The sequence below is a fragment of the Podarcis vaucheri genome (genome assembly GCF_965113315.1).
Source record: "Podarcis vaucheri genome assembly, chromosome: 17".
NCBI lineage: Eukaryota > Metazoa > Chordata > Lepidosauria > Squamata > Lacertidae > Podarcis > Podarcis vaucheri.
This window is the reverse complement of record NC_138755.1, coordinates 15,339,352-15,359,118: the sequence shown is the minus strand read 5'-3', so window position 1 is coordinate 15,359,118 and position 19,767 is coordinate 15,339,352. Positions and strand designations below refer to the sequence as shown.

At 41.2% G+C, this 19,767-nt stretch overlaps 1 protein-coding gene across 4 annotated transcripts in view; it reads right to left on the bottom strand.

Annotated features, from left to right (window-relative positions):
• The window catches only part of SLC24A2 (solute carrier family 24 member 2), an 80,807-nt gene that overhangs the window by 21,123 nt on the left and 39,917 nt on the right, over positions 1-19,767 (bottom strand). For 3 of the 4 annotated variants that reach the window (XM_082204869.1, XM_082204872.1, XM_082204870.1), the window contains exons 3-4: positions 12,003-12,032; positions 9,176-9,284 (exon numbers count right to left, since the gene is read on the bottom strand). In XM_082204869.1, coding sequence (XP_082060995.1) covers positions 9,176-9,284; positions 12,003-12,032 — 139 coding nt within the window. The remainder of the gene's footprint in view (positions 1-9,175; positions 9,285-12,002; positions 12,033-19,767) is intronic. The other variant, XM_082204871.1, reaches the window with a different exon arrangement.

Below are 19,767 nucleotides of genomic sequence, written 5' to 3'. Positions count from 1 at the left end.
GATTTGAGCACAAAACGCAGTAAGTTTTGGGGTGTCACTGGAAATTACATTTTCTCTTCTAGGGTTACGTTTTAAGTTTCACCTTCTGAGAATCTTCTTTTGTAAACTACAATTTTATGCTACGATTTAATATTTACTTAGCATCAATAGTCTGCAAGATGCCTAAGAACACGTTCCGGTGAAAGCCTATTTAATGTTTATTGGGATATGATTGAAGTTTTTTTATTAATTTATTTTTAAATTTTATACCACCTTTTATCCAAAAATCCCAGGGCAGTGTACAAAATTAAGAACATAATTTACACAGTATAACAATAAAAAAAATGATAATACACAGCATAATAATAAAATAATCGTAAGAACAGCCCAACCTCCTCATTTAACAGGTCATAGATATTTAATGGCCAAAGGCCTGGAGCCTAAAGATATGTAATGATGGTTCCAGGCAACCCTCTCTGGGGAAAGCATTACACAGCCAGGGAGCCACCACAGAAAAGGCCCCGTTCTTGTGTTTTAACCCTCCAAACCTCTCCGGGGGGGGGAGGGGACATAGAGAAGGGCCTTGGATGACAAGCACAGAGTCTAGGTCGGTTCCTATGGGGAGAGGTATTGAGCTCTTGAGCCACGTAAGGCTTTTCATGATTTAATTTAGGTTGTGGCTTTTTATGTGATATACTCTAAATATACTTCATTTTGTTTTTCATGCAGACTGGGTGGGAAGTCAAAAAGAGCTGCTGTATAAGAATGGAAAACGATGTAATTGTAAATCTGAAAACTTAAATAAAAGAGGAATGCTTCAGAAATGCACATTACAGTCGCACTGTGATTGCTGAGCATATGTTTCAAAGAAAACATCTGAGTCAGGGAGCTTCTTCACCCCTTCATAAAAAACAGAAGGAAAAGCCTTCTGCAAAGTGGAATTATCTTGTAGCACCAATGCAGTAAAGCTAAGATTATATAAGATGCAAATCAAAGGTGGAAGCAGTGTTGGAACTCTCCAAGTTCAAAGGGAAAGTTCCACTCCGAACTGGAAATACGAGCTCATTTTAATACCTGGGGGTGAGTTAATTGTTCAAAATGACTTTTTAAATTATTCATGAGATAAGTAGGGGTGCAAAATAATGACAAATTAAGGCAAATTCTTTAGAAACACTGTGATTTCCCCCCCCCCATCATTATGTTCTAGTCCTCCTTCGGAACTTCCATTTCTGAGCATTTATCACCGACTACCAAAACTGAAGCTTTGCAGAGACCTAATAATAGAATTTCAGATGTTATTCTCCCTGCTTTAATGGAAGCACTTAGAAAGTAATTATAGCAGCAACGGTCCATTATTTCGCTCTTTAGTCAACTCTTTTGATTCTTCTAAAAATGGTCTGGGTTCAGGCACGTTTCCATAACACTTGATCTCTCTCTTAATGTTTAGATCTAAGATCAGTGACAATTTTCCAATCTTAATTGCTAATAAGTAGAGGATTTTGTTTCCTGATAAATATGAAATGTATCTTACCTGTGCATCCCTGTACTGGCTAAAATGTATAGTCAATTTAAGAAGGACAGTCTCTTGCTTGCTATGCCACTGTTCAGAACTTACAGTTACGTGGCATTTACTTCAAAAAGTAAGAAACCAGGAAGTTGTTGAGTTTTTAGGGAAATGTGATTTTTCGGTTGACTTCCCTAAGATTCCTGAATGCCCTAAACACACCTCGTGGCGCTATCTGTCAGGTAGGCATTAAAATGTAACAGTGCCACGACAATGGTTAAACAGGACTTGCTTCAGAAGGCTTCATTAATGAGAAAACCATTTTCACATAACTCCCCAACCCACGATATTTGCAGTAGGAAAGGGACAGAGCAAAAACATAATTAAAAGGGTCCTTGAGAAGAAAGAGGCAGTTTTGCATTCAGGTCAGGTCTTTCAAGTTTTTAAAAGTTGACAAAGAAAAGCTGTGGACTTCATGCTCAAATTCTATATTTTAGATTTTTGAAAAATTAAAAGAATCAGCTCTTAACATTTTGTGGTCATGGTGAAGGGGGAGGTTGGGTGATTCTCTTGTCATAAGTGATTGACATAGGCAATATCAATTACATTTCCGCAACAGATTCCCAACCATCTTACACAATTCATCATCTTAGGAGGACTGGTGTATTTGTCTCCAACTCATCGTTCAGCCCGGACACTGAGGTCCAGGTCTGAGGGTCTGCTGGCGGTTCCCTCCCTGCAAGAAGCAAATTTACAGGGAACCAGCGAGAGGGCCTTCTCAGTGGTGGCGCCCACCCTGTTGAACACCCTCCCATCAGATGTCAAACAGATAAACAAGTATCTGACCTTTAGAAGACATCTGAAGGCAGCACTGTTTAAGGAAGTTTTTTATGTTTGAAGTTTTTATTCTGTTTTTAATATTCTGTTGAAAGCCGCACAGAGTGGCTCAGGAAACCCAGCCAGATGGGCGGGGTAGAAATAATAATAATAATAATAATAATAATAATAATAATAACAACAACAAGAACAAATAAATGGCTCACTTTTCTACTGGCATTCATAATGCACGCAAGCACAAATGCATTCTGTTTTGTTTTATTTTAATATAATTTTTATTGTTTTTTACAAACACAACATCCCATTTTAAACAACAGTAACAAACTTTGGTTATCACAGCCTAGGACTTCCATCAACCTCAACTGATGGTTTTCTAACTTCCTTTCTAATTTTGCATTTTATTATTATAGTTATTGCTATGAAATCCAAATCCTAAACAAACTCCTTCTTAGTCCTCTTTTGCAATAATTCATATAGTTCTCCTTACAAAACTTCTTGTAACCCTACAAGCGATGCCAATTGATTACAATTGTCTTTCAAATATATCATGAATTTCTAAGCACAATTGCATTCTGACATACGTATGGCATTCAGAGTGGGGTTGAAAGGAGGAGCATTCATAACACATGGCTCTGTCTAAAACAGGGTTTGGCAAACTAAGGCCCGTGGGCCACAAGTGGCCCGCGGGGGTCGTTTAACTGGCCCCCAAACCGAGCCACCCACTCAGAGAGTATCTGCGTGCTGCGCTAAACTGGCACAGCACGGTGCAGGGACTCGCTTCTACGGTGCCGGAAATAACATCTGCGGATTCTCAGATGCCAAAACATGCGCGATCTGGCCCACGGAGGGATCTCTGCTGGAGTGAACTGGCACAGGCGAGGTAAACCTTGTCGACCCCTGGTCTAAAAGCTGTATGAAGGACTACATAACACAGGGGTCAGCAAGGCTTCCTTTGCCTGGGCCGGTTCACCCCCTCTGTGGGCCAGATCGCGGGCGCACATGAGTGAGAGCGCCTGCGGTTTCCAGCATCTGTGTCTGCACAGACGCGATTTTGGGCGCTGCGAAAGCGGGTCCCTGCGCTGTGCTGCATCGGTTTAGCATAGCGATGCGCCAAGCGGGTGGCTCAGTTCGTGGAGGGCTCGTGGGCTGGTAAAATGACTCCCTTGGGTGACTTGTGGCCCACAGGCCTTAGGTTTTCGACCCCTGACATAACAACTCTTCCCACTTCCTTCTGAATGGGAGCAGCAGCGGTTTGAGGTGCAGCCACAATCATTATCTTAAGCTGACATTCTTTGGGATCCTGGAAAGAGAGTTGATCCTTAACATTTCTCATCTAAGGAAAATACAGTGGTACCTCAGGTTAAGTACTTAATTCGTTCTGGAGGTCCGTACTTAACCTGAAACTGTTCTTAACCTGAAGCACCACTTTAGCTAATGGGGCCTCCTGCTGCAGCCGCGCGATTTCTGTTCTCATCCTGAAGCAAAGTTCTTAACCTGAAGCACTCTTTCTGGGTTAGCACTCTTTCTAGTCTGTAACCTGAAGCGTATGTAACCTGAAGCGTATGTAACCCGAGGTACCACTGTAATAGTGCCTGCCAAGTGGAAGTTTGAGGAAGGTACCAGGACGATCTCAAATGGATATAATAATCAAGGAGGAGGAAAGAAGAGGAGGTATTCAGGGAAGGAATTTATTAAAAGAAAGAGACTAGGAGAAATGAAATAAGTATCATAAATTAACTGGGGGGCGGGGGAGAAATGCAAAGGATTACATATTGCGATCTGAAGTGGTTTTTGAAAGGATGGAAGGGAGAGGGGTCGTTACACAACATGCCTCAAATCAAAGAATGACAATGAACACGTAAGAAAAGAGATATCAGATATCCAGTATTTTGTAATCAGATTTCCCCATTGACAGAAAAGATACTAATAGAAAGGAAGGAAGGTACACGCTAGCAAATGCAAGAGTAGGTAAGAAGAAATCAAGGCCATAAGTGCACAACATATTGGCACAGCTAGGGATCTGAAGGGTGTGCTATCTGTGTCTCCAATCTAAGCCTAAACAGATTCACTAGTCTAGGATTATTAGTCACTTTGTTTCAAATTCTTATACCTCAGAATTTCTGCAAATACATTATGCAGAATCAGCCCCTGAGTAAGTAAGCCATGGTTTGTTTAGCCTGTGGTTTCTTTCAACTATGGTTTGGCGTTATGTCCAAACCCACCAGGCTTGCTTAACCACGAGTCATTCAGCCACTCCTTCCCAGTTTCTCGGCAAGTTACAGAGGTATGAGGCACGAGCAGTTGGAAAACAAACCAAGCTTTATGGATGCTTCAGATTCTCAGAAGACAAACAATTACCCAGGATAATGGTCTGGGGAACACTTAAAATCCTTAATAAGTGCCCTAGGTTAATGCCATTATTAGCATAATAGGTGAAAAAGCAGCGGCATATTGATTTCTTTAAAAAATGAAATGCATTTTGGATTGTACAGCTTTTTAAAGTATCCTGTTTAGTAGTATATTCTTGCCATACATTAATTATTACTGATTATTAACAATATTCACTAGAGGTTTGCACATGTTCAGGCAGATATAGAAACACATCTTTTCCCACAGGTCTTGTGCATTCTTAGTCTGAAGCATCTCTCATCCATTCTCTCTTAACGTTCTACACATCTCAGCTCTTAACTGTCAGTTGTTCATCCAGCAGCCATCGTATGATATAAACTATTGGTGAAGCATTCAGCATTGCCTTTGCCATACTGGGTCCTATTAATCTCCCCCTTGGCAGTCTCCTTTTCCAGGAACTTGTGTCTTCTTAAGCATTCCTTTTCAGATTCGTTTCCGCAGCCAACACAGCACATACAAGATGGAGATTTACAGGCAATACAAAGTGAAGATTGAAAGCAGATTCAGGTCTATCTTATAAGTTGTATTCTTTCGAAGTTGATAGTAATTAATTTAAGATTTTTGATTTATTTTCTAGCCTGTTAATTAGTGCTTTTTTGCCACTGCAGCCGCCCCACCCCCCACAGCCTGCTTCCTTTCTGGGTGCTAATTAACTGGCAGACAGAAAATCAAACTCATATTTACTTCCAATCTTAGTAGTAGTGAAAAGAAGGAGGTTTTGTTGACCCGATGGCCTAATTTAAGGGCTATTATGCAGTGCATGGGCCCAATGATTGTTCCTCTCTCTAGATGATCCTCCACTCCCGACAGCTTCTGTCTCTGGCATGATGAACATCTTCTTCTGAGCATGTGATGCTCATTGCTGAACTCCCTTATCTCAAAAGGAAGTTCTGGTAACCAAGCATCATACCTTGGTTATCTCAATCACAACATAATTATCTCTGCCGACAGGAGTGTCAGCAGTCCATGACTAGTCCGCCACCTTTCCTCCCTGGAAGTGGCGATGTTACAACTTTTTAGCACCCCACATTTTTGGAATTTGAAAATTGAAAAACACTCCACTCTGACAAGGTCCCGAAGCCCTCCTGCCGCCTTCCCAAAATTCAGTAAGTGCTTGCCTGGCTTTAGGAAGCAGGTGTGAGGACTCTGGCAGAGTCCTCGAGTCCTCCCTCCCCCTTCCCAAAGCCTAGTAAGCACCTGCCCAGCTTGGGGACAGAGGCCCGTGGGCTTGAAGAAGAAGAAGAAGAAGAAGAAGAAGAAGAAGAAGAAGAGGAGGAGTTTGGATTTGATATCCCGCTTTATCACTACCCAAAGGAGTCTCAAAGCGGCTAACAATCTCCTTTCCCTTCCTCCCCTACAACAAGCACTCTGTGAGGTGAGTGGGGCTGAGAGACTTCAGAGTAGTGTGATTAGCCCAAGGTCACCCAGCAGCTGCATGTGGAGGAGCAGGGAAGCGAACCTGGTTCCCCAGATTACGAGTCCACCGCTCTTAACCACTACACCACACTGGCTCTCTAAGACACCTGCCAAAGCCTGACACCTGGGGTGCTGCAATAGGAGCTTGGTGCAGTTGCCTGTGGGGAAACAAATAAATGGAGACTGGGTTTCCTCTGCTCACCCACACAAAATTGCAACTGCATAAGTAAAATAAGCTTAAGATTAAAGTTACCTGTACACGTTTGTAAGTTTGGGGATTAAGATGGAATGGGGTGAAAGTACACTTAAATAATCACATATTTATATGGTTCTTTTTACGAATTAAAAAAAAATGCTTCAAGATGCGATAACTTATCCTGCAAATTTTCTTGCAAAGTTTAAATAATGCCAGTGGATTAAAGGGACTTAAGAAACAAGTGATGTCCTGATATGGCATAGTAGCTAAGGACACAATTTTTCTACACGCTTTTCCTGGATGTAAGTTCCATTGAGCACTGTAGGACTTAGTTTTGCGTAAACAGGCATAGACTTGTGCTGCATGAAAATGAGCTACAAATCAGGAAATTCCTAGTTTTAATGTTTGGTGGTTTACTGTTGTAGTTTTTATCTACTGTCATAATTTTATTATGTTTGTTTATAGTCATAAGATGTCAGCTGCCTGTAAATGCAGTAGTGAAGGGTGAGACAGATACAAATAAAGCTCATTTTCTTAAGCAAGCCATTATCTCTCAGTCCCTCTCTCTGTATCTGTAATATGGAGATAATCGTGCCTCCCTTTTTGTACAATTTAATGTATGCGAAGCGTTTTGAACACTCTAAAGCACTTTATGAATACTTTAGATTCCCAGAAGACAAACAATTACCCAGGATAACTTAATGGCCCGAGGAATACTTTAATCCTTAATAAATGTCCTAAGTTAATGCTATTATTAGTACAATAGATGAAAAAGCAGTGGCTCTCCCCAAACCATCTCCCTCAGTGGCCATCCCACCTGATGGTTCAAAACGTATAATGTTAGCGGGACCACTGGACTATATGGAACTTCCTGAACTGACTGGGAGATTCTGAGACCAGAGAGAAGAGGTGGTGGAAGAAGACTGGAAGAAGTTTAAAGACTATTTGAAAAAATATGTTAATATTTAAATCTTAGAATAGCTTTGGAAGTGGATATAGGCTGTAGGGTTAGAAGTAGAAGATAATCTATTTTAAAATAGTATTATTTGTAAGGGATAAAATATGAAGATTTTTATGGGAAAAGCAAGTGTGATTAAAAAATGGTTACAAATTATGATATTTGTAATCTGCTAAAGATGAGTTAAAATGAAAATCAGGTAGGGGAGACTTGGGGAAGTTCACCCAACAATGTTTAGAAAAAATAAGGATAAGATAAGAATTTGTTTGTATTGTTTGCTTTTTTGTTTTTGTTGTTCATTTGTGTTACAAAATGAATAATTTTTTGGGGGGGGGATTAACGGTACTAGTTTGCTCTCCCTCTTTGAACTCTCAACCCCTTTCCCCTTTGGTATCGTATCTACTAGACCATAAGGTTGTGGGAAGGAATCTTTATGCAGCGCCTTGGTAACTTTAATCACAATTGTCATCGTCATAATCTCACAACTAGATGACCGCATCACCTGGAGGATTTATAGTTTTGGTAAAATAATATTTCAAGATCAGACCCAATTTTTGAATACATGCATTTCTGTTCTTGGCTTATAATGCACACTGAATATTAATTTTGACCCAGCTCTCCCCTTCTCTTGTCTCCCTCCTGCCTGATCTCCCATGCTTTCCCCCTCAACCTTTTAAGAAGACTTTAAGAAGATGGTGGTGCTTTCGCAGGTGCAAATTTAGGGTAAGGCATAAGCTAGTTGTTGGTTATGGCCCACCAATAAATGAGTGCTGACACTGGATTTCTGGAATATCCATCTAAATACTTTTGTTACAGGAGAGGAAAAGTAAACCTCCTTCAACGCTGTGTTATGTTTTTAAAAAATGGTTCTGAAAGGCTACACAGCAGCTGCTTAGGGCAGATGATGCAAGACAGATGCAAAGCTATGCATTGAAGGAGAAAACAAAGGAATATAAAAGGAGGCAAATTATACAATTTGGTTGGGTGTCTTGGGGTTTGTTTGCTTCTTTTAGTAAGATGACAGAAGATACAAATCTTATTTATTTTTTAAAAGCTAACCTTCACAGTCCAGACAGATTATTACTGGCAAAGTTAATTTCAACTGAGCAGCTGCAAAGTTTCCAGTGGCAGTTGCAAAGCTTTATACAGTCAAGAGAGTCCCAATCGCTTCTGACAACATTTTCAAGCACATGTACTTGTCTGAGCGGAGACTTGGTAATGCTTAGAACGTAAGGAATGAAAGAGTAGCAGCTTTTCCTTTAAGACTGGTGAACGTTACATCATTTGGTTAAAAATGACAAAAAAACCCAAAATCTTCATTTCAAAGAGATGTGGAGTATTCTCTCTCTTTTTTTTTAATGTAATTAAACAGTTTTCAAGTGAAACCCAAATTCCTTGTGCTTCTCATACAGAGCAATTTAAATTTTGCAATCACTTGAGTAAGCAAATGATGAGAATATTCTCATAGTTTGCTAACATACGATTACTTATTTTTGGAGAAATTCTAGCCTTGCAAATGCAAGCATTATTTCGGAAGACATAATCTGTATGAAAAGCTAAAGCCAAGACTTAAGAACACACACACACAAAACACACAAACAGAGCTGTGTCTACATCTGTCTATTTTATCTGAAGGGAGAGGAATTGTTTCAGCGGGACCTTGATTTAAAGGCTGATTTTAAACCAATGTTTGTGCATGGGAGGTTTTTGCACGCGTGGAAGCCCCCTACTGAGATGAAAAGAAAGCACCCATTTTGTCAACTGCGCCGGAAGAGAACAGGAGAAAAGAAGCATTAGCTGCCGAAGGCAATTTTAAATAAAATTAACAAGGGGGAAAGAAAAGCAACAGAAAAAATAAAACACATTGAAGCGATACCTTCAGCAAGTGGGTCAAGAGTGTGAATCATAAGCTGGAAAATGCTGTTCCTCATTAGGCTGTTGTGCAGAGATGCAGAGCTCCCACCACGCTGCAGACGGGGCTTAGTCTAAAGGGGGAAAGAGGGGAAAAAACTATTTAAATCCTGTTTGGAAAGTACATTTACTTCATGTACTACAACACTGTGACTCCTCCCTACTATGTATATAAAGCAGGTATTGTTATTTTTTACATATTTTAGGAAAATAATTAGATAACACAATAAGGTCGTACAGTCAGGACTAACCCGCTTGCTAAACGAATTCAGAGGCTGTTAAAAATAACCACAGGATCAATATCGGAAATGTTTATCAGGACTATTTGGACTAATTAAGGAATGCAGTGCAACGTTAGATCATCACTCCCCGAACTTCAGAGCATGGGAAGTCACCCAAAGATATATAATTTGGCATAGTTGTTTGGCTTTTTAAATTGTATTATAATTTGGAATGTTTTGATGTGGTTTTTATTGGATGGTTACAATGGAAAACTTAGTAAATACCATTTTTTTAAAAAAATATAAATAAGATAATATAGTCTTAAATACTTCACATAAAGCTAGGTTTTCAGTCCCTGGGTCACATTATATAAGCCTCATAAACACCAGTATCTTAAGAGCAAATGACAAGTTAGTTGGGGCCAAGGAAGAAGGGGCCTCTTCCAGCCCACAGCAGAAATACTGAGCAAAATGAAGGCTCCAAATTGGTCTAAAAACAAGACCAGGCATCTACTAAGGTAACTCTTCCCCTTTACTTACTGGTTCGTGGCAGGAGTGGGCATTTGTGGAGGGGAGTAAGAAAAGGACAACCAGGACATTCCAGGATCAAATCAGAAATTGGGACGGCTTCTGAAATTCTGAGATTGCCCCTAGAAAATGGGACACTTGAAGGGACATGTGTACTATGGCCAGTCTGGTTTGATTGCTTTTTGGTGCAGCAAAAGGAAGAAAACGGGAACTTTTGAACAGTGTGGTAGTTTTATTTCAACCGTGCTTTAAAGCAGGGGTTGGCAACCTAAGGCCCATGGACCCATACTGCCCGCTAGGGGACCCTCACCGCCTTCTTAGTTGGCTCCTGTGTGCCATGCTAAACCGGCACAGAGCAGAGTGGGGACCGCCTTCCGCGACGCTGGCCGGCTTCCCATTGGCTGCAGGAAGCTCCTGCAGCCAATGGGAATTATTATTATTATTATTATTATTATTATTATTATTATTATTATTAATTATTTGTACCCCGCCCATTGGGCTGGGTTTCCCCAACCACTCTGGGCGGCTTCCATAGAAACCAAAAAAACACTAAAATATCACACATTAAAAACTTCCCAGAACAGGGCAAGCCTCCTCCACACCAGAAGGAGCGCCGGAAATAGCATTTGCGCATGCGTGCGCATTCTGGCCCAAGCCACAAAACCTTTGCTGACCCCTGCTTTTTAAGCGACATGTGAACAAGACCTATGGAAAAGCATTGAAGTTCTTAACATGATTTCCATATTCATATGCAATTCATTCTTCTGACTCACTGTAGTTTTGTAGGTGGAATTATAACTCTGGAAATATATATGACTGTAAGATGTATGCGCAGTTGGTGGAAAAGAAAAAAATAACTTGCAGGGCCATTCTTTTATAACCAGGGGGGGTTTGGTTAAGCACATGAGCCCTGAGAGGGGAGCTACGCATGACCTGGGCAAACACATTCACAAAACCGTATCTACTGAGGTGACACGAATGAAAGAACAGGCATTTGAAGAGAGTTACCTATCAAAGGATGGACGTGGGTGGCACTGTGGTCTAAACCACAGAGCCTAGGACTTGCCAATCAGAAGGTCGGCGGTTTGAATCCCCGCGACAGGGTGAGCTCCCATTGCTCGGTCCCTGCTCCTGCCAACCTAGCAGTTCGAAAGCACGTCAAAGTGCAAGTAGATAAATAGGTACCACTCCAGCGGGAAGGTAAACTGCGTTTCTGTGCGCTGCTCTGGTTTCACCAGAAGCAACTTAGTCATGCTGGCCACAGAAACTGTACGCTGGCTCCCTCAGCCAATAAAGCAAGATGAGCGCCGCAACCCCAGAGTCGGTCACGACTGGACCTAATGGTCAGGGGTCTCATTACCTTTACCTTAGCTATCAAAGGAAAGGGAAATGTGTCCTTGGCTGCCAGTTAGCCAATGAAAGCGAAGTTCTTCACCTAAACTGGGCTAGACAGCTTCTACACCTTAGTTTCTTGTGGGCTGCAAAACTGCAAGGAGAGAGGCAAGCAACTACAATACAGTGGACGCTCGGGTTGTGAACGTGATCTGTGTGGCATGCACGTTTGCAACCTGCACATGCGTGGGTTGCGATTCAGCGCTTCTGCGCATGCACGGCCACTGAAACCGTTTCGGTACTGCTGGGTTTTGGTGGTCCGTAACCCAAGAAAACGCAACCTGAACTGTCTGTAACCTGAGGTATGACTGTATGTGGCTTGGTGATTAAGGCCAAGGAAAAATGGCAGACTCTGACTTGTATCCAGTCTTAAGTCATACTTGACAGTGGACCTATTGAAATTAATGAGCATGCCTAACTAAGGATCAACAGGCCAACTGTGAATAAAACTTAGTTGGATGCAGTCCCTCTGTATATGCATCCATCTTCCAATAAAATGCAAATGAAATGGAAAAGTAAAATCCCAGAAATAATTTTAGCACTAGAATTCGAAGTTTTACAATTATATCATCACATATATAATAAAAACAACTGTCTATGCATTTTAGAATCAAAATGACTAGATATAAAAAGACACTTGCTACTGCCTACCGTTAGTGTCTGGTCCTCCCCGGCATTTGACTGCATGAGTGGAAAGGAAAAAGAAAAGACAAAACAAAAGAGTAAAATGGATGGTAAAGCATGCCAATGTTTTCAAAAGAAAGTGTTAAACAAAGTGTCAAGACAGCACTGAACATACTATGCAATAATACACATGATATAAAGTAAGAGGACCCACAATTTATAAAACAGAATTTCCATCTCAGGCCAATAGATACGGCTCGTTTGTAGTTGACCTCAGAAGGAGAACCACTGGCAGAAGATAAAAAGCAAGCTGAACTTTCCTATATTCACTTTGATCCAGTTTTTTTGAAGAATGAACTCTGATATTTAGGGAATTGTTGGGATGTGGGCTAAAAAGAAATCAATTATGGGAGGTTCCATAGCTCAGCAGTAGAGGGCACAACAGAGTTCCAACTTAAATCTGCAGAAACTCTAGATCAGGCATGGCCAAACGTGGCTCTCCAACTGTTTTGGGACTACAATTCCCATCATCCCTGACCCCTGGTCCTGTTAGCTAGGGATGATGGGAGTTGTAGTCCCAAACTGCTGGAGGGCCATGCCTGCTCTAGATGAAGAGTTGAGATGTCTAGATAGCAGGACTAAGGTCTCCAACCTAAGGAAGACTTTGCTTAAAGCCCCATAGAAGCTACAAGTAAATTGTGGTAGACGATGTGGTAGACTAGATGAGAAAACTTCCCCTTCCTCTTTTTTTAACTTATTACGCCAAGGAAAAGTCAACTGGGGTCAAAATGGAAAAGGGTTCTTCTGTTGTAGAAGCACAGGTGATTTTCTTCACAAGCTTATCTGCAGATACAATTTACCATCCTGCCCAATCGCTACTGTAAGTGGTACTTTTGTTCTACAGCTTCCTGGGCTCCAATCAAGTGTTGATGACTTCAACCCACTACCCAACTATTGTTGTTGTTGTTTAGTCGTTTAGTCGTGTCCGACTCTTCGTGACCCCATGGACCAGAGCACGCCAGGAACTCCTGTCTTCCACTGCCTCCCGCAGTTTGGTCAAACTCATGTTGGTAGCTTAGAGAACACTGTCCAAACATCTCATCCTCTGTTGTCCCCTTCTCCTTGTGCCCTCCATCTTTCCTAACACCAGGGTCTTTTCCAAGGAGTCTTCTCTTCTCATGAGGTGGCCAAAGTATTGGAGCCTCAGCTCTAGGATCTGTCCTTCCAGTGAGCACTCAGGACTGATTTCCTTCAGAATGGAGAGGTTTAATCTTCTTGCAGTCCACAGGACTCTCAAGAGTCTCCTCCAGCACCATAATTCAAAAGCATCAATTCTTCAGCGATCAGCCTTCTTTATGGTTCAGCTTTCACTTCCATACATCACTACTGGGAAATCTCTATCGAAATCTCTATCTCTAATCTATCTATATCTATCTGCCCTGGAAGCAGATTTCTCCTAATTTCTCCAAAAGGAGTAAAGGGAAGGAGACAGAGGACAATAATGGAAAAGACCAAGGTATGAGTGCCTACCTTCTGCTTTCTCTGGGCTTCCTCCTTGTTCTTTCAGCTAGCCTCTCCTGCCCCATCGCAACTCTCCTCACCAGTCAGCCCATTCCATTCCATTCCTTGCTCTGTTTGCATTTCCAAGTTATTCAGCACTTCAGGGCTGCTGATCCTGCTCAGTCCCCAATGGATTGTTTCGAGTTCCTCTCCATTAGATATCCACCCCCCAAGATTCCTTGTACTTCTGCAAATCTCTGGGTTCACCCAAACCTCACAGTACCTGCTCTCTTGTGTGTGGATGGAGCTGTTTTGTCTTACATAAGGATTATCTCCCACCCCCTGAAATCTGAAAACGGGGGAAGCCAATGGAATCTGCCCAAGATGTCCCTGTTCCTCTCAGCCATGCCATTTTCCATGATGTTCAATTCCTGGTTTTCCATTTTTCCTTCCAGGCAGCATTCTGTGCCCACTGAGTCCTCAATGAACTGTTTGGGGGGAAGGTGTTCCAAAAGATTTCTTTTTTTGCATTACTGCAAATCTTGGGGTTCTTCTGAGCCTCCTAACACCTTCCTCTTATGTGCAGGTGGTGCCATTTTGACTACATGATGATTGACACCTGTGCTCAGTGAAGGAGGAGTGATTTCCTCTGTACGTAATACTTTTCAGACATATACAGTATTTGGATTTGGTGCGAGATGGCAGCGGCAAACAGAGCTGTGCTGCTATTATTATTATCATCATCATCATCATCATCATCATCATCATCATCATCATAAGAGATCAAGAGCGGGGTGTCTGTTAGTGCAATGGGGCTTTCTGCACTCTTCTTCCCACCCCAGAGCGGGATGTCTGTTAGTGCAAAGGGGGACAGTTCTACCTGGCAAGCTGAAAAGCTTGTGCTGGCAGAACTATTGTCATAGTGATATGATTCCCTCCAAAACACACACACATTTCTTTTCAAAAAAGAGTTATTGGCACAGTATTCCAAAGTATTTCCAGAGTGGGATACAACAGCAAAGCATAAAATCATTAAATATAAGTTGTGTGTATGTGTAGGATTGTAGCTGCAGGGTCTCTCGAGTTCCTAAGCAGATTTACTGAGAATCAGTGGGACAAATAGCTCCAAGTAAACAGATTTGGGACTGAGATGTTGGACGTGTAAGAATTGCCCCCAAACAGAGGCGAGACAATCAGTATAGAAGTCAAACAAATTATGCAGCAAGGGTGCAACCTGACTTGTTGAACACGATCTTTAGTACTGTCTAACACAGTACTAACTCATATTACGTCCTTGTGACGATTATTCAGAAAGACAGCATTGCCGCTACCATGAGAATGCACTGTAAGGGCAACTTGCTTGCCAGTTAATCAGAACAAAACAGCACAAAATCGGAACGGCAAGTTCTTCATTATAGATAAAGCGTTCAGCGCCTACTGGGGACTGAAGCATTATCTCTTCTAATTATTCCTGGCACTTTACCTGTATGACTGTGATCTTCCAAACACAAAAAGAAAACGGTCTCTTAACCTTCATGTCTGGTATCAAGCTATTCTAAGTCAACTGGCACATGGTGACCTGACCTGTTGTGGAGGGCAAACGTCTCTCTCCCCCTGCTTCATACAGGATGGAGATGATGCAACAACGTGGTACAAAGCTTACTGCCTATTCTGACTAGCTGAACAAATACAGTGGTACCTCGGGTTACATACGCTTCAGGTTGCAGACTCCGCTAACCCAGAAATAGTGTTTCAGGTTAAGAGCTTTGCTTTAGGATGAGAACAGAAATCGTGCTCCGGTGGCATGGCAGCAGCAGGAGGCCCCATTAGCTAAAGTGGTGCTTCAGGTTAAGAACAGTTTCAGGTTAAGTACGGACCTCCGGAACAAATGAAGTACTTAACCCAAGGTACCACTGTATATGGATGCATTTTTAATTGGTTTCAAACAGCACAATTAACATTCCAAAATACAAACAAGTTTCCCAAATCATTTTCCTCATACAAGTTTCAAAGGAATGTAAAGCCCAGTCTTTTCTGGTGTTTAATTTTGCTACCGAAATGTCCAAGATAAATTATCTCCTCAGAAAGAGATCTGTTGGTGGTCTTGGGAAGTCAGATCCTTTAGTAACATTTGACAGACATGGCGTCTTCAGAAAGTTGCATTGTTTGACCAAGCCCCTCAAACTTCTGCTGCGGTAGGTAACCTTTTCAGACAAAAATTCTAGATTCTATTATATTCACCCCTCTAATGGAGATCTAGTGTTCAGCTTCTAGTATCTTACCACTTCCAATATTACTGCTGCCAGGAGAAGTATCAATGAGCCATTGTGTATAATCAATATTGCTTTGCTGTCATATAATGAGAAATGTACTAAATATACATTAGTGGGGTCATGTGTGGAACAATTTCTGAAATCTCCCCCAAAACTTTACCACCCCACCACATACATATTAGAGAGCCTCCATATTATAACGCTGCCAACATAATGATGCTGAAGATCAGTTCATATAATGCACCCTTACTAGGATGAGATGGCAACTATGTTCAACCTTGAGTATGGACTCTTTTAATTCTAGCCAACATTGTTTTAAGTGGCTGGTTGCTTGTCCCAGATGGTATCCCACCTCAGGTTTTTGAGGTCTCCCACCCAGATCTGATTCCCACACTTTTCTGAATCAGGATTTGGGCAAAGCTGTTCTTACAAGATGGAATATGATTTTGTGCAATTTTGCAAACCTTCTAAGCAAAGTTTCTCCTAAGTTGACAAAAAATATAGAGGAGGTTTACTTGTCCGAACAAGTGTTTGGTAGATAAGGACTAAAGTCTCTAAGAGCAAATATATTAAGGTAGCCAAATAAAGCACATTGCATTTTGGTATGAGTCCAAAAAACCTAGTTAGCATCACACTTCTTTCTTTGTTCAGCCCAGGCTGGGATGAAATCACTCCTACTATTCAAAATATGACAAAATTAAGAGGTGAAGCCACTAAATAATAATAAAAATGGCTGTGATCCATCTCTCTCTCTCTCTCCACACACACACACACATTTTAAAAACCCAACAACAATAGAAGTCCTCATTTTCTTTATAAAATAAAATAAAAATGTCCTGCTAGTTTTTACAGCATTGCTATCTTGTCATGCTGTGTGATTCTTCCACTGGAAAAGTTGTTGAGATGCCCTTTTCAAAGAATTGCTATGAATAAATGATTCCCCACATGTACCACTTCAAATGCTGTCATTTTAACTATACTTGCTTGAAATCATTGAGAGAATCAAATATGCTTGTGTACACCATGCACCCAAAATTACATTTAAGGATACGTAAGCTGGACCATAAAGAAGGCTGATCGCCGAAGAATTGATGCTTTTGAATTATGGTGCTGGAGGAGACTCTTGAGAGTCCCATGGACTGTAAGAAGATCAAACGTATCCATTCTGAAGGAAATCAGCCCTGAGTGCTCACTGGAAGGACAGATCCTGAAGCTGAGACTCCAAGACTTTGGCCACCTCATGAGAAGAGAAAACTCCCTGGAAAAGACTATGATGCTGGGAAAGATGGAGGGCACAAGGAGAAGGGGATGACAGAGGACAAGATGGTGGGAAAGTGTTCTCGAAGCTACCAGCATGAGTTTGACCAAACTGCGGGAGGCAGTGGAAGACAGGAGTGCGTGGCGTGCTCTGGTCCATGGGGTCATGAAGAGTTGGACACGACTAAACAACTAAACAACAACAACAAAGCTGACGTATCTAAGAAAATAATATTGTTACAGGTTTTGGGTACCAGAGTCTGTGGGTGCAAAGTAACCTACAATTTCTGAAACTGGCAGAAGTTGGACCTAATGGTCAGGGGTACCTTTACCTTTACAACCTCAAGTTGAAAGCTCATACCAATAACTAACTAAGTTAGTTTGTCTCTAAGGTGCTATTGGAAGGATTTTTAAAAATTATTTTATTGTATTTTATTTTCTTTAGTCTTGTAAATGTTTGATTTGAAAGAGGTAGCAATAATGCAACCAGAGAACACCTAGTTCCTACTGCTGGTTACATAAAACTCACAGTTTTAGCGAATTTATTCTCTTCTTCCAAGCCTGGCAAATGCATTTTAATTGCATCCAATGGTGAAGATAATAACTGCATCACCACTGAATCAAACAACAATGTTTTGTCATATTTTTTTTGCAGCTAGAAGCAAACAGAGAAGGTCTGTTTCCATGACAAAACATAACACGAGCAGGGAAATACCTACAACGCTCACTCAAGTTACAAAGAGAGCCTAGGAACAAAAATGGCAGCTTTCTGAAAAGGTCAGCTTTAATGTCAAATGAAGTTCATTTAGTGGAAAATGCATATGATTTAGAGCTTTCTGAAGAGTGTGGGTTTTTTTTAAAAGAAAATCAGAAGAAGAAAAAGCCAAGTTTTTTAAAATGTTAAGAACGATTCCACCATCCCCCCCCAAAAAAAAGATGAAAAAGGATATATGTATCCCAGTGTCTTAAGTAACTTTTGAAATATATTCTGCCAGAACCTCTAAGAAAACCCTCTATCCCTGAAGTCAGGAAGCAGCTACGAAGAAGAACACTTATCCTCTGCAACCTAAGATGTCTGATAAACTCTAATGCGCATGAGTTTTCATATAACTTTGGAGCTTTTCACCTGCTATTTATTTGCCTTGCATTAGTTTGGATATGCTTATGATTGAAAAGGAATTTGAATCCTTGCTTCACATTGCACCAAAATCTGGAAGCATCTGAAAGACCGTGGGAGAAATGAATGTCAAAGATGCTGGAAGAATAATGGTGACTTTATTTATGAAGAATGCCCACATTTTGGCCAGGAGGCCTTTATCAGGGGCTAATCAGATGACACAACATTGATGGCAGAAAGTGAGGAGGAATTAAAGAGCCTTTTAATTAGGGTGAAAGAGGAGAGCGCAAAATATGGTTTGAAGCTCAACATCAAAAAAACGAAGATCGTGGCCACTGGTCCCATCACCTCCTGGCAAATAGAAGGGGAAGAAATGGAGGCAGTGAGAGATTTTACTTTCTTGGGTTCCATGATCACTGCAGATGGTGACAGCAGCCACAAAATTAAAAGACGCCTGCTTCTTGGGAGAAAAGCAATGACAAACATAGACAGCATCTTAAAAAGCAGAGACATCACCTTGCCGACAAAGCTCCGTATAGTAAAAGCTATGATTTTCCCAGTAGTGATGTATGTAAGTGAGAGCTGGACCATGAAGAAGGCTGATCACCGAAGAATCGATGCTTTTGAATTATGGTGCTGGAAGAGACTCTTGAGAGTCCCATGGACTGCAAGAAGATCAAACCTATCCATTCTTAAGGAAATCAGTCCTGAGTGCTCACTGGAAGGACAGATCGTGAAGCTGAGGCTCCAATACTTTGGCCACCTCATGAGAAGAGAAGACTCCCTGGAAAAGACCCTGATGTTGGGAAAGATGGAGGGCACAAGAAGAAGGGGACGACAGAGGACGAGATGGTTGGACAGTGTTCTCAAAGCTACCAGCATGAGTTTGACCAAACTGCAGGAGGCAGTGGAAGACAGGAGTGCCTGGCATGCTCTGGTCCATGGGGTCACGAAGAGTCGGACACGACTAAACGATTAAACAACAACAACACAGTCTAAAAAACAACCCCCATTAAAAATAACAATTATTCAGCAATGCACAATGTTTTGGGAAATTATATAATGTAAATCAATGAGTATGCTATTTAGGCTAAAAGAAGACAAAAAACAAAACAAAAAAACCACACTAGTTCATTCAAGCCTTGAGGGGCTGTTGCTTAATTTCAAAATCCATCGTCTAATTTCATGTCCATATTCCAAGAAATGACTCACACAATGTTTACCCTTTGGAATCATTCACTAAATCACTAACAATGCTATATACATCATTCAGTGTCCATGCAAAAAGAATCTATGTAGGTCAAACTACAAGGATGCTCAAAATAAGAATAGCATCTGGGTAACATTAGGAACCAGGAGATTGGCACCCCTTTGGTGAGTCATTTCTTGGAATATGGATATGACATTAAAAACTTTCAGTTCTGGGCAGTGGAACAAGTTTATTCAGCAAATGAAAAACAAATCTACTTAATAAAGAACTACAATAAACTCACATTTATAAGTAATATGATTAGAACGTCCAAATCACTCTTGCCAAATGTACTTTATGGCTGGCTAAACCAGCTGTGTTGCACACACAGACACACACACAAAGATAAGTAGGATTTGGCAGGAAATCAAACTAATCTCATACATCTGCCTTTCT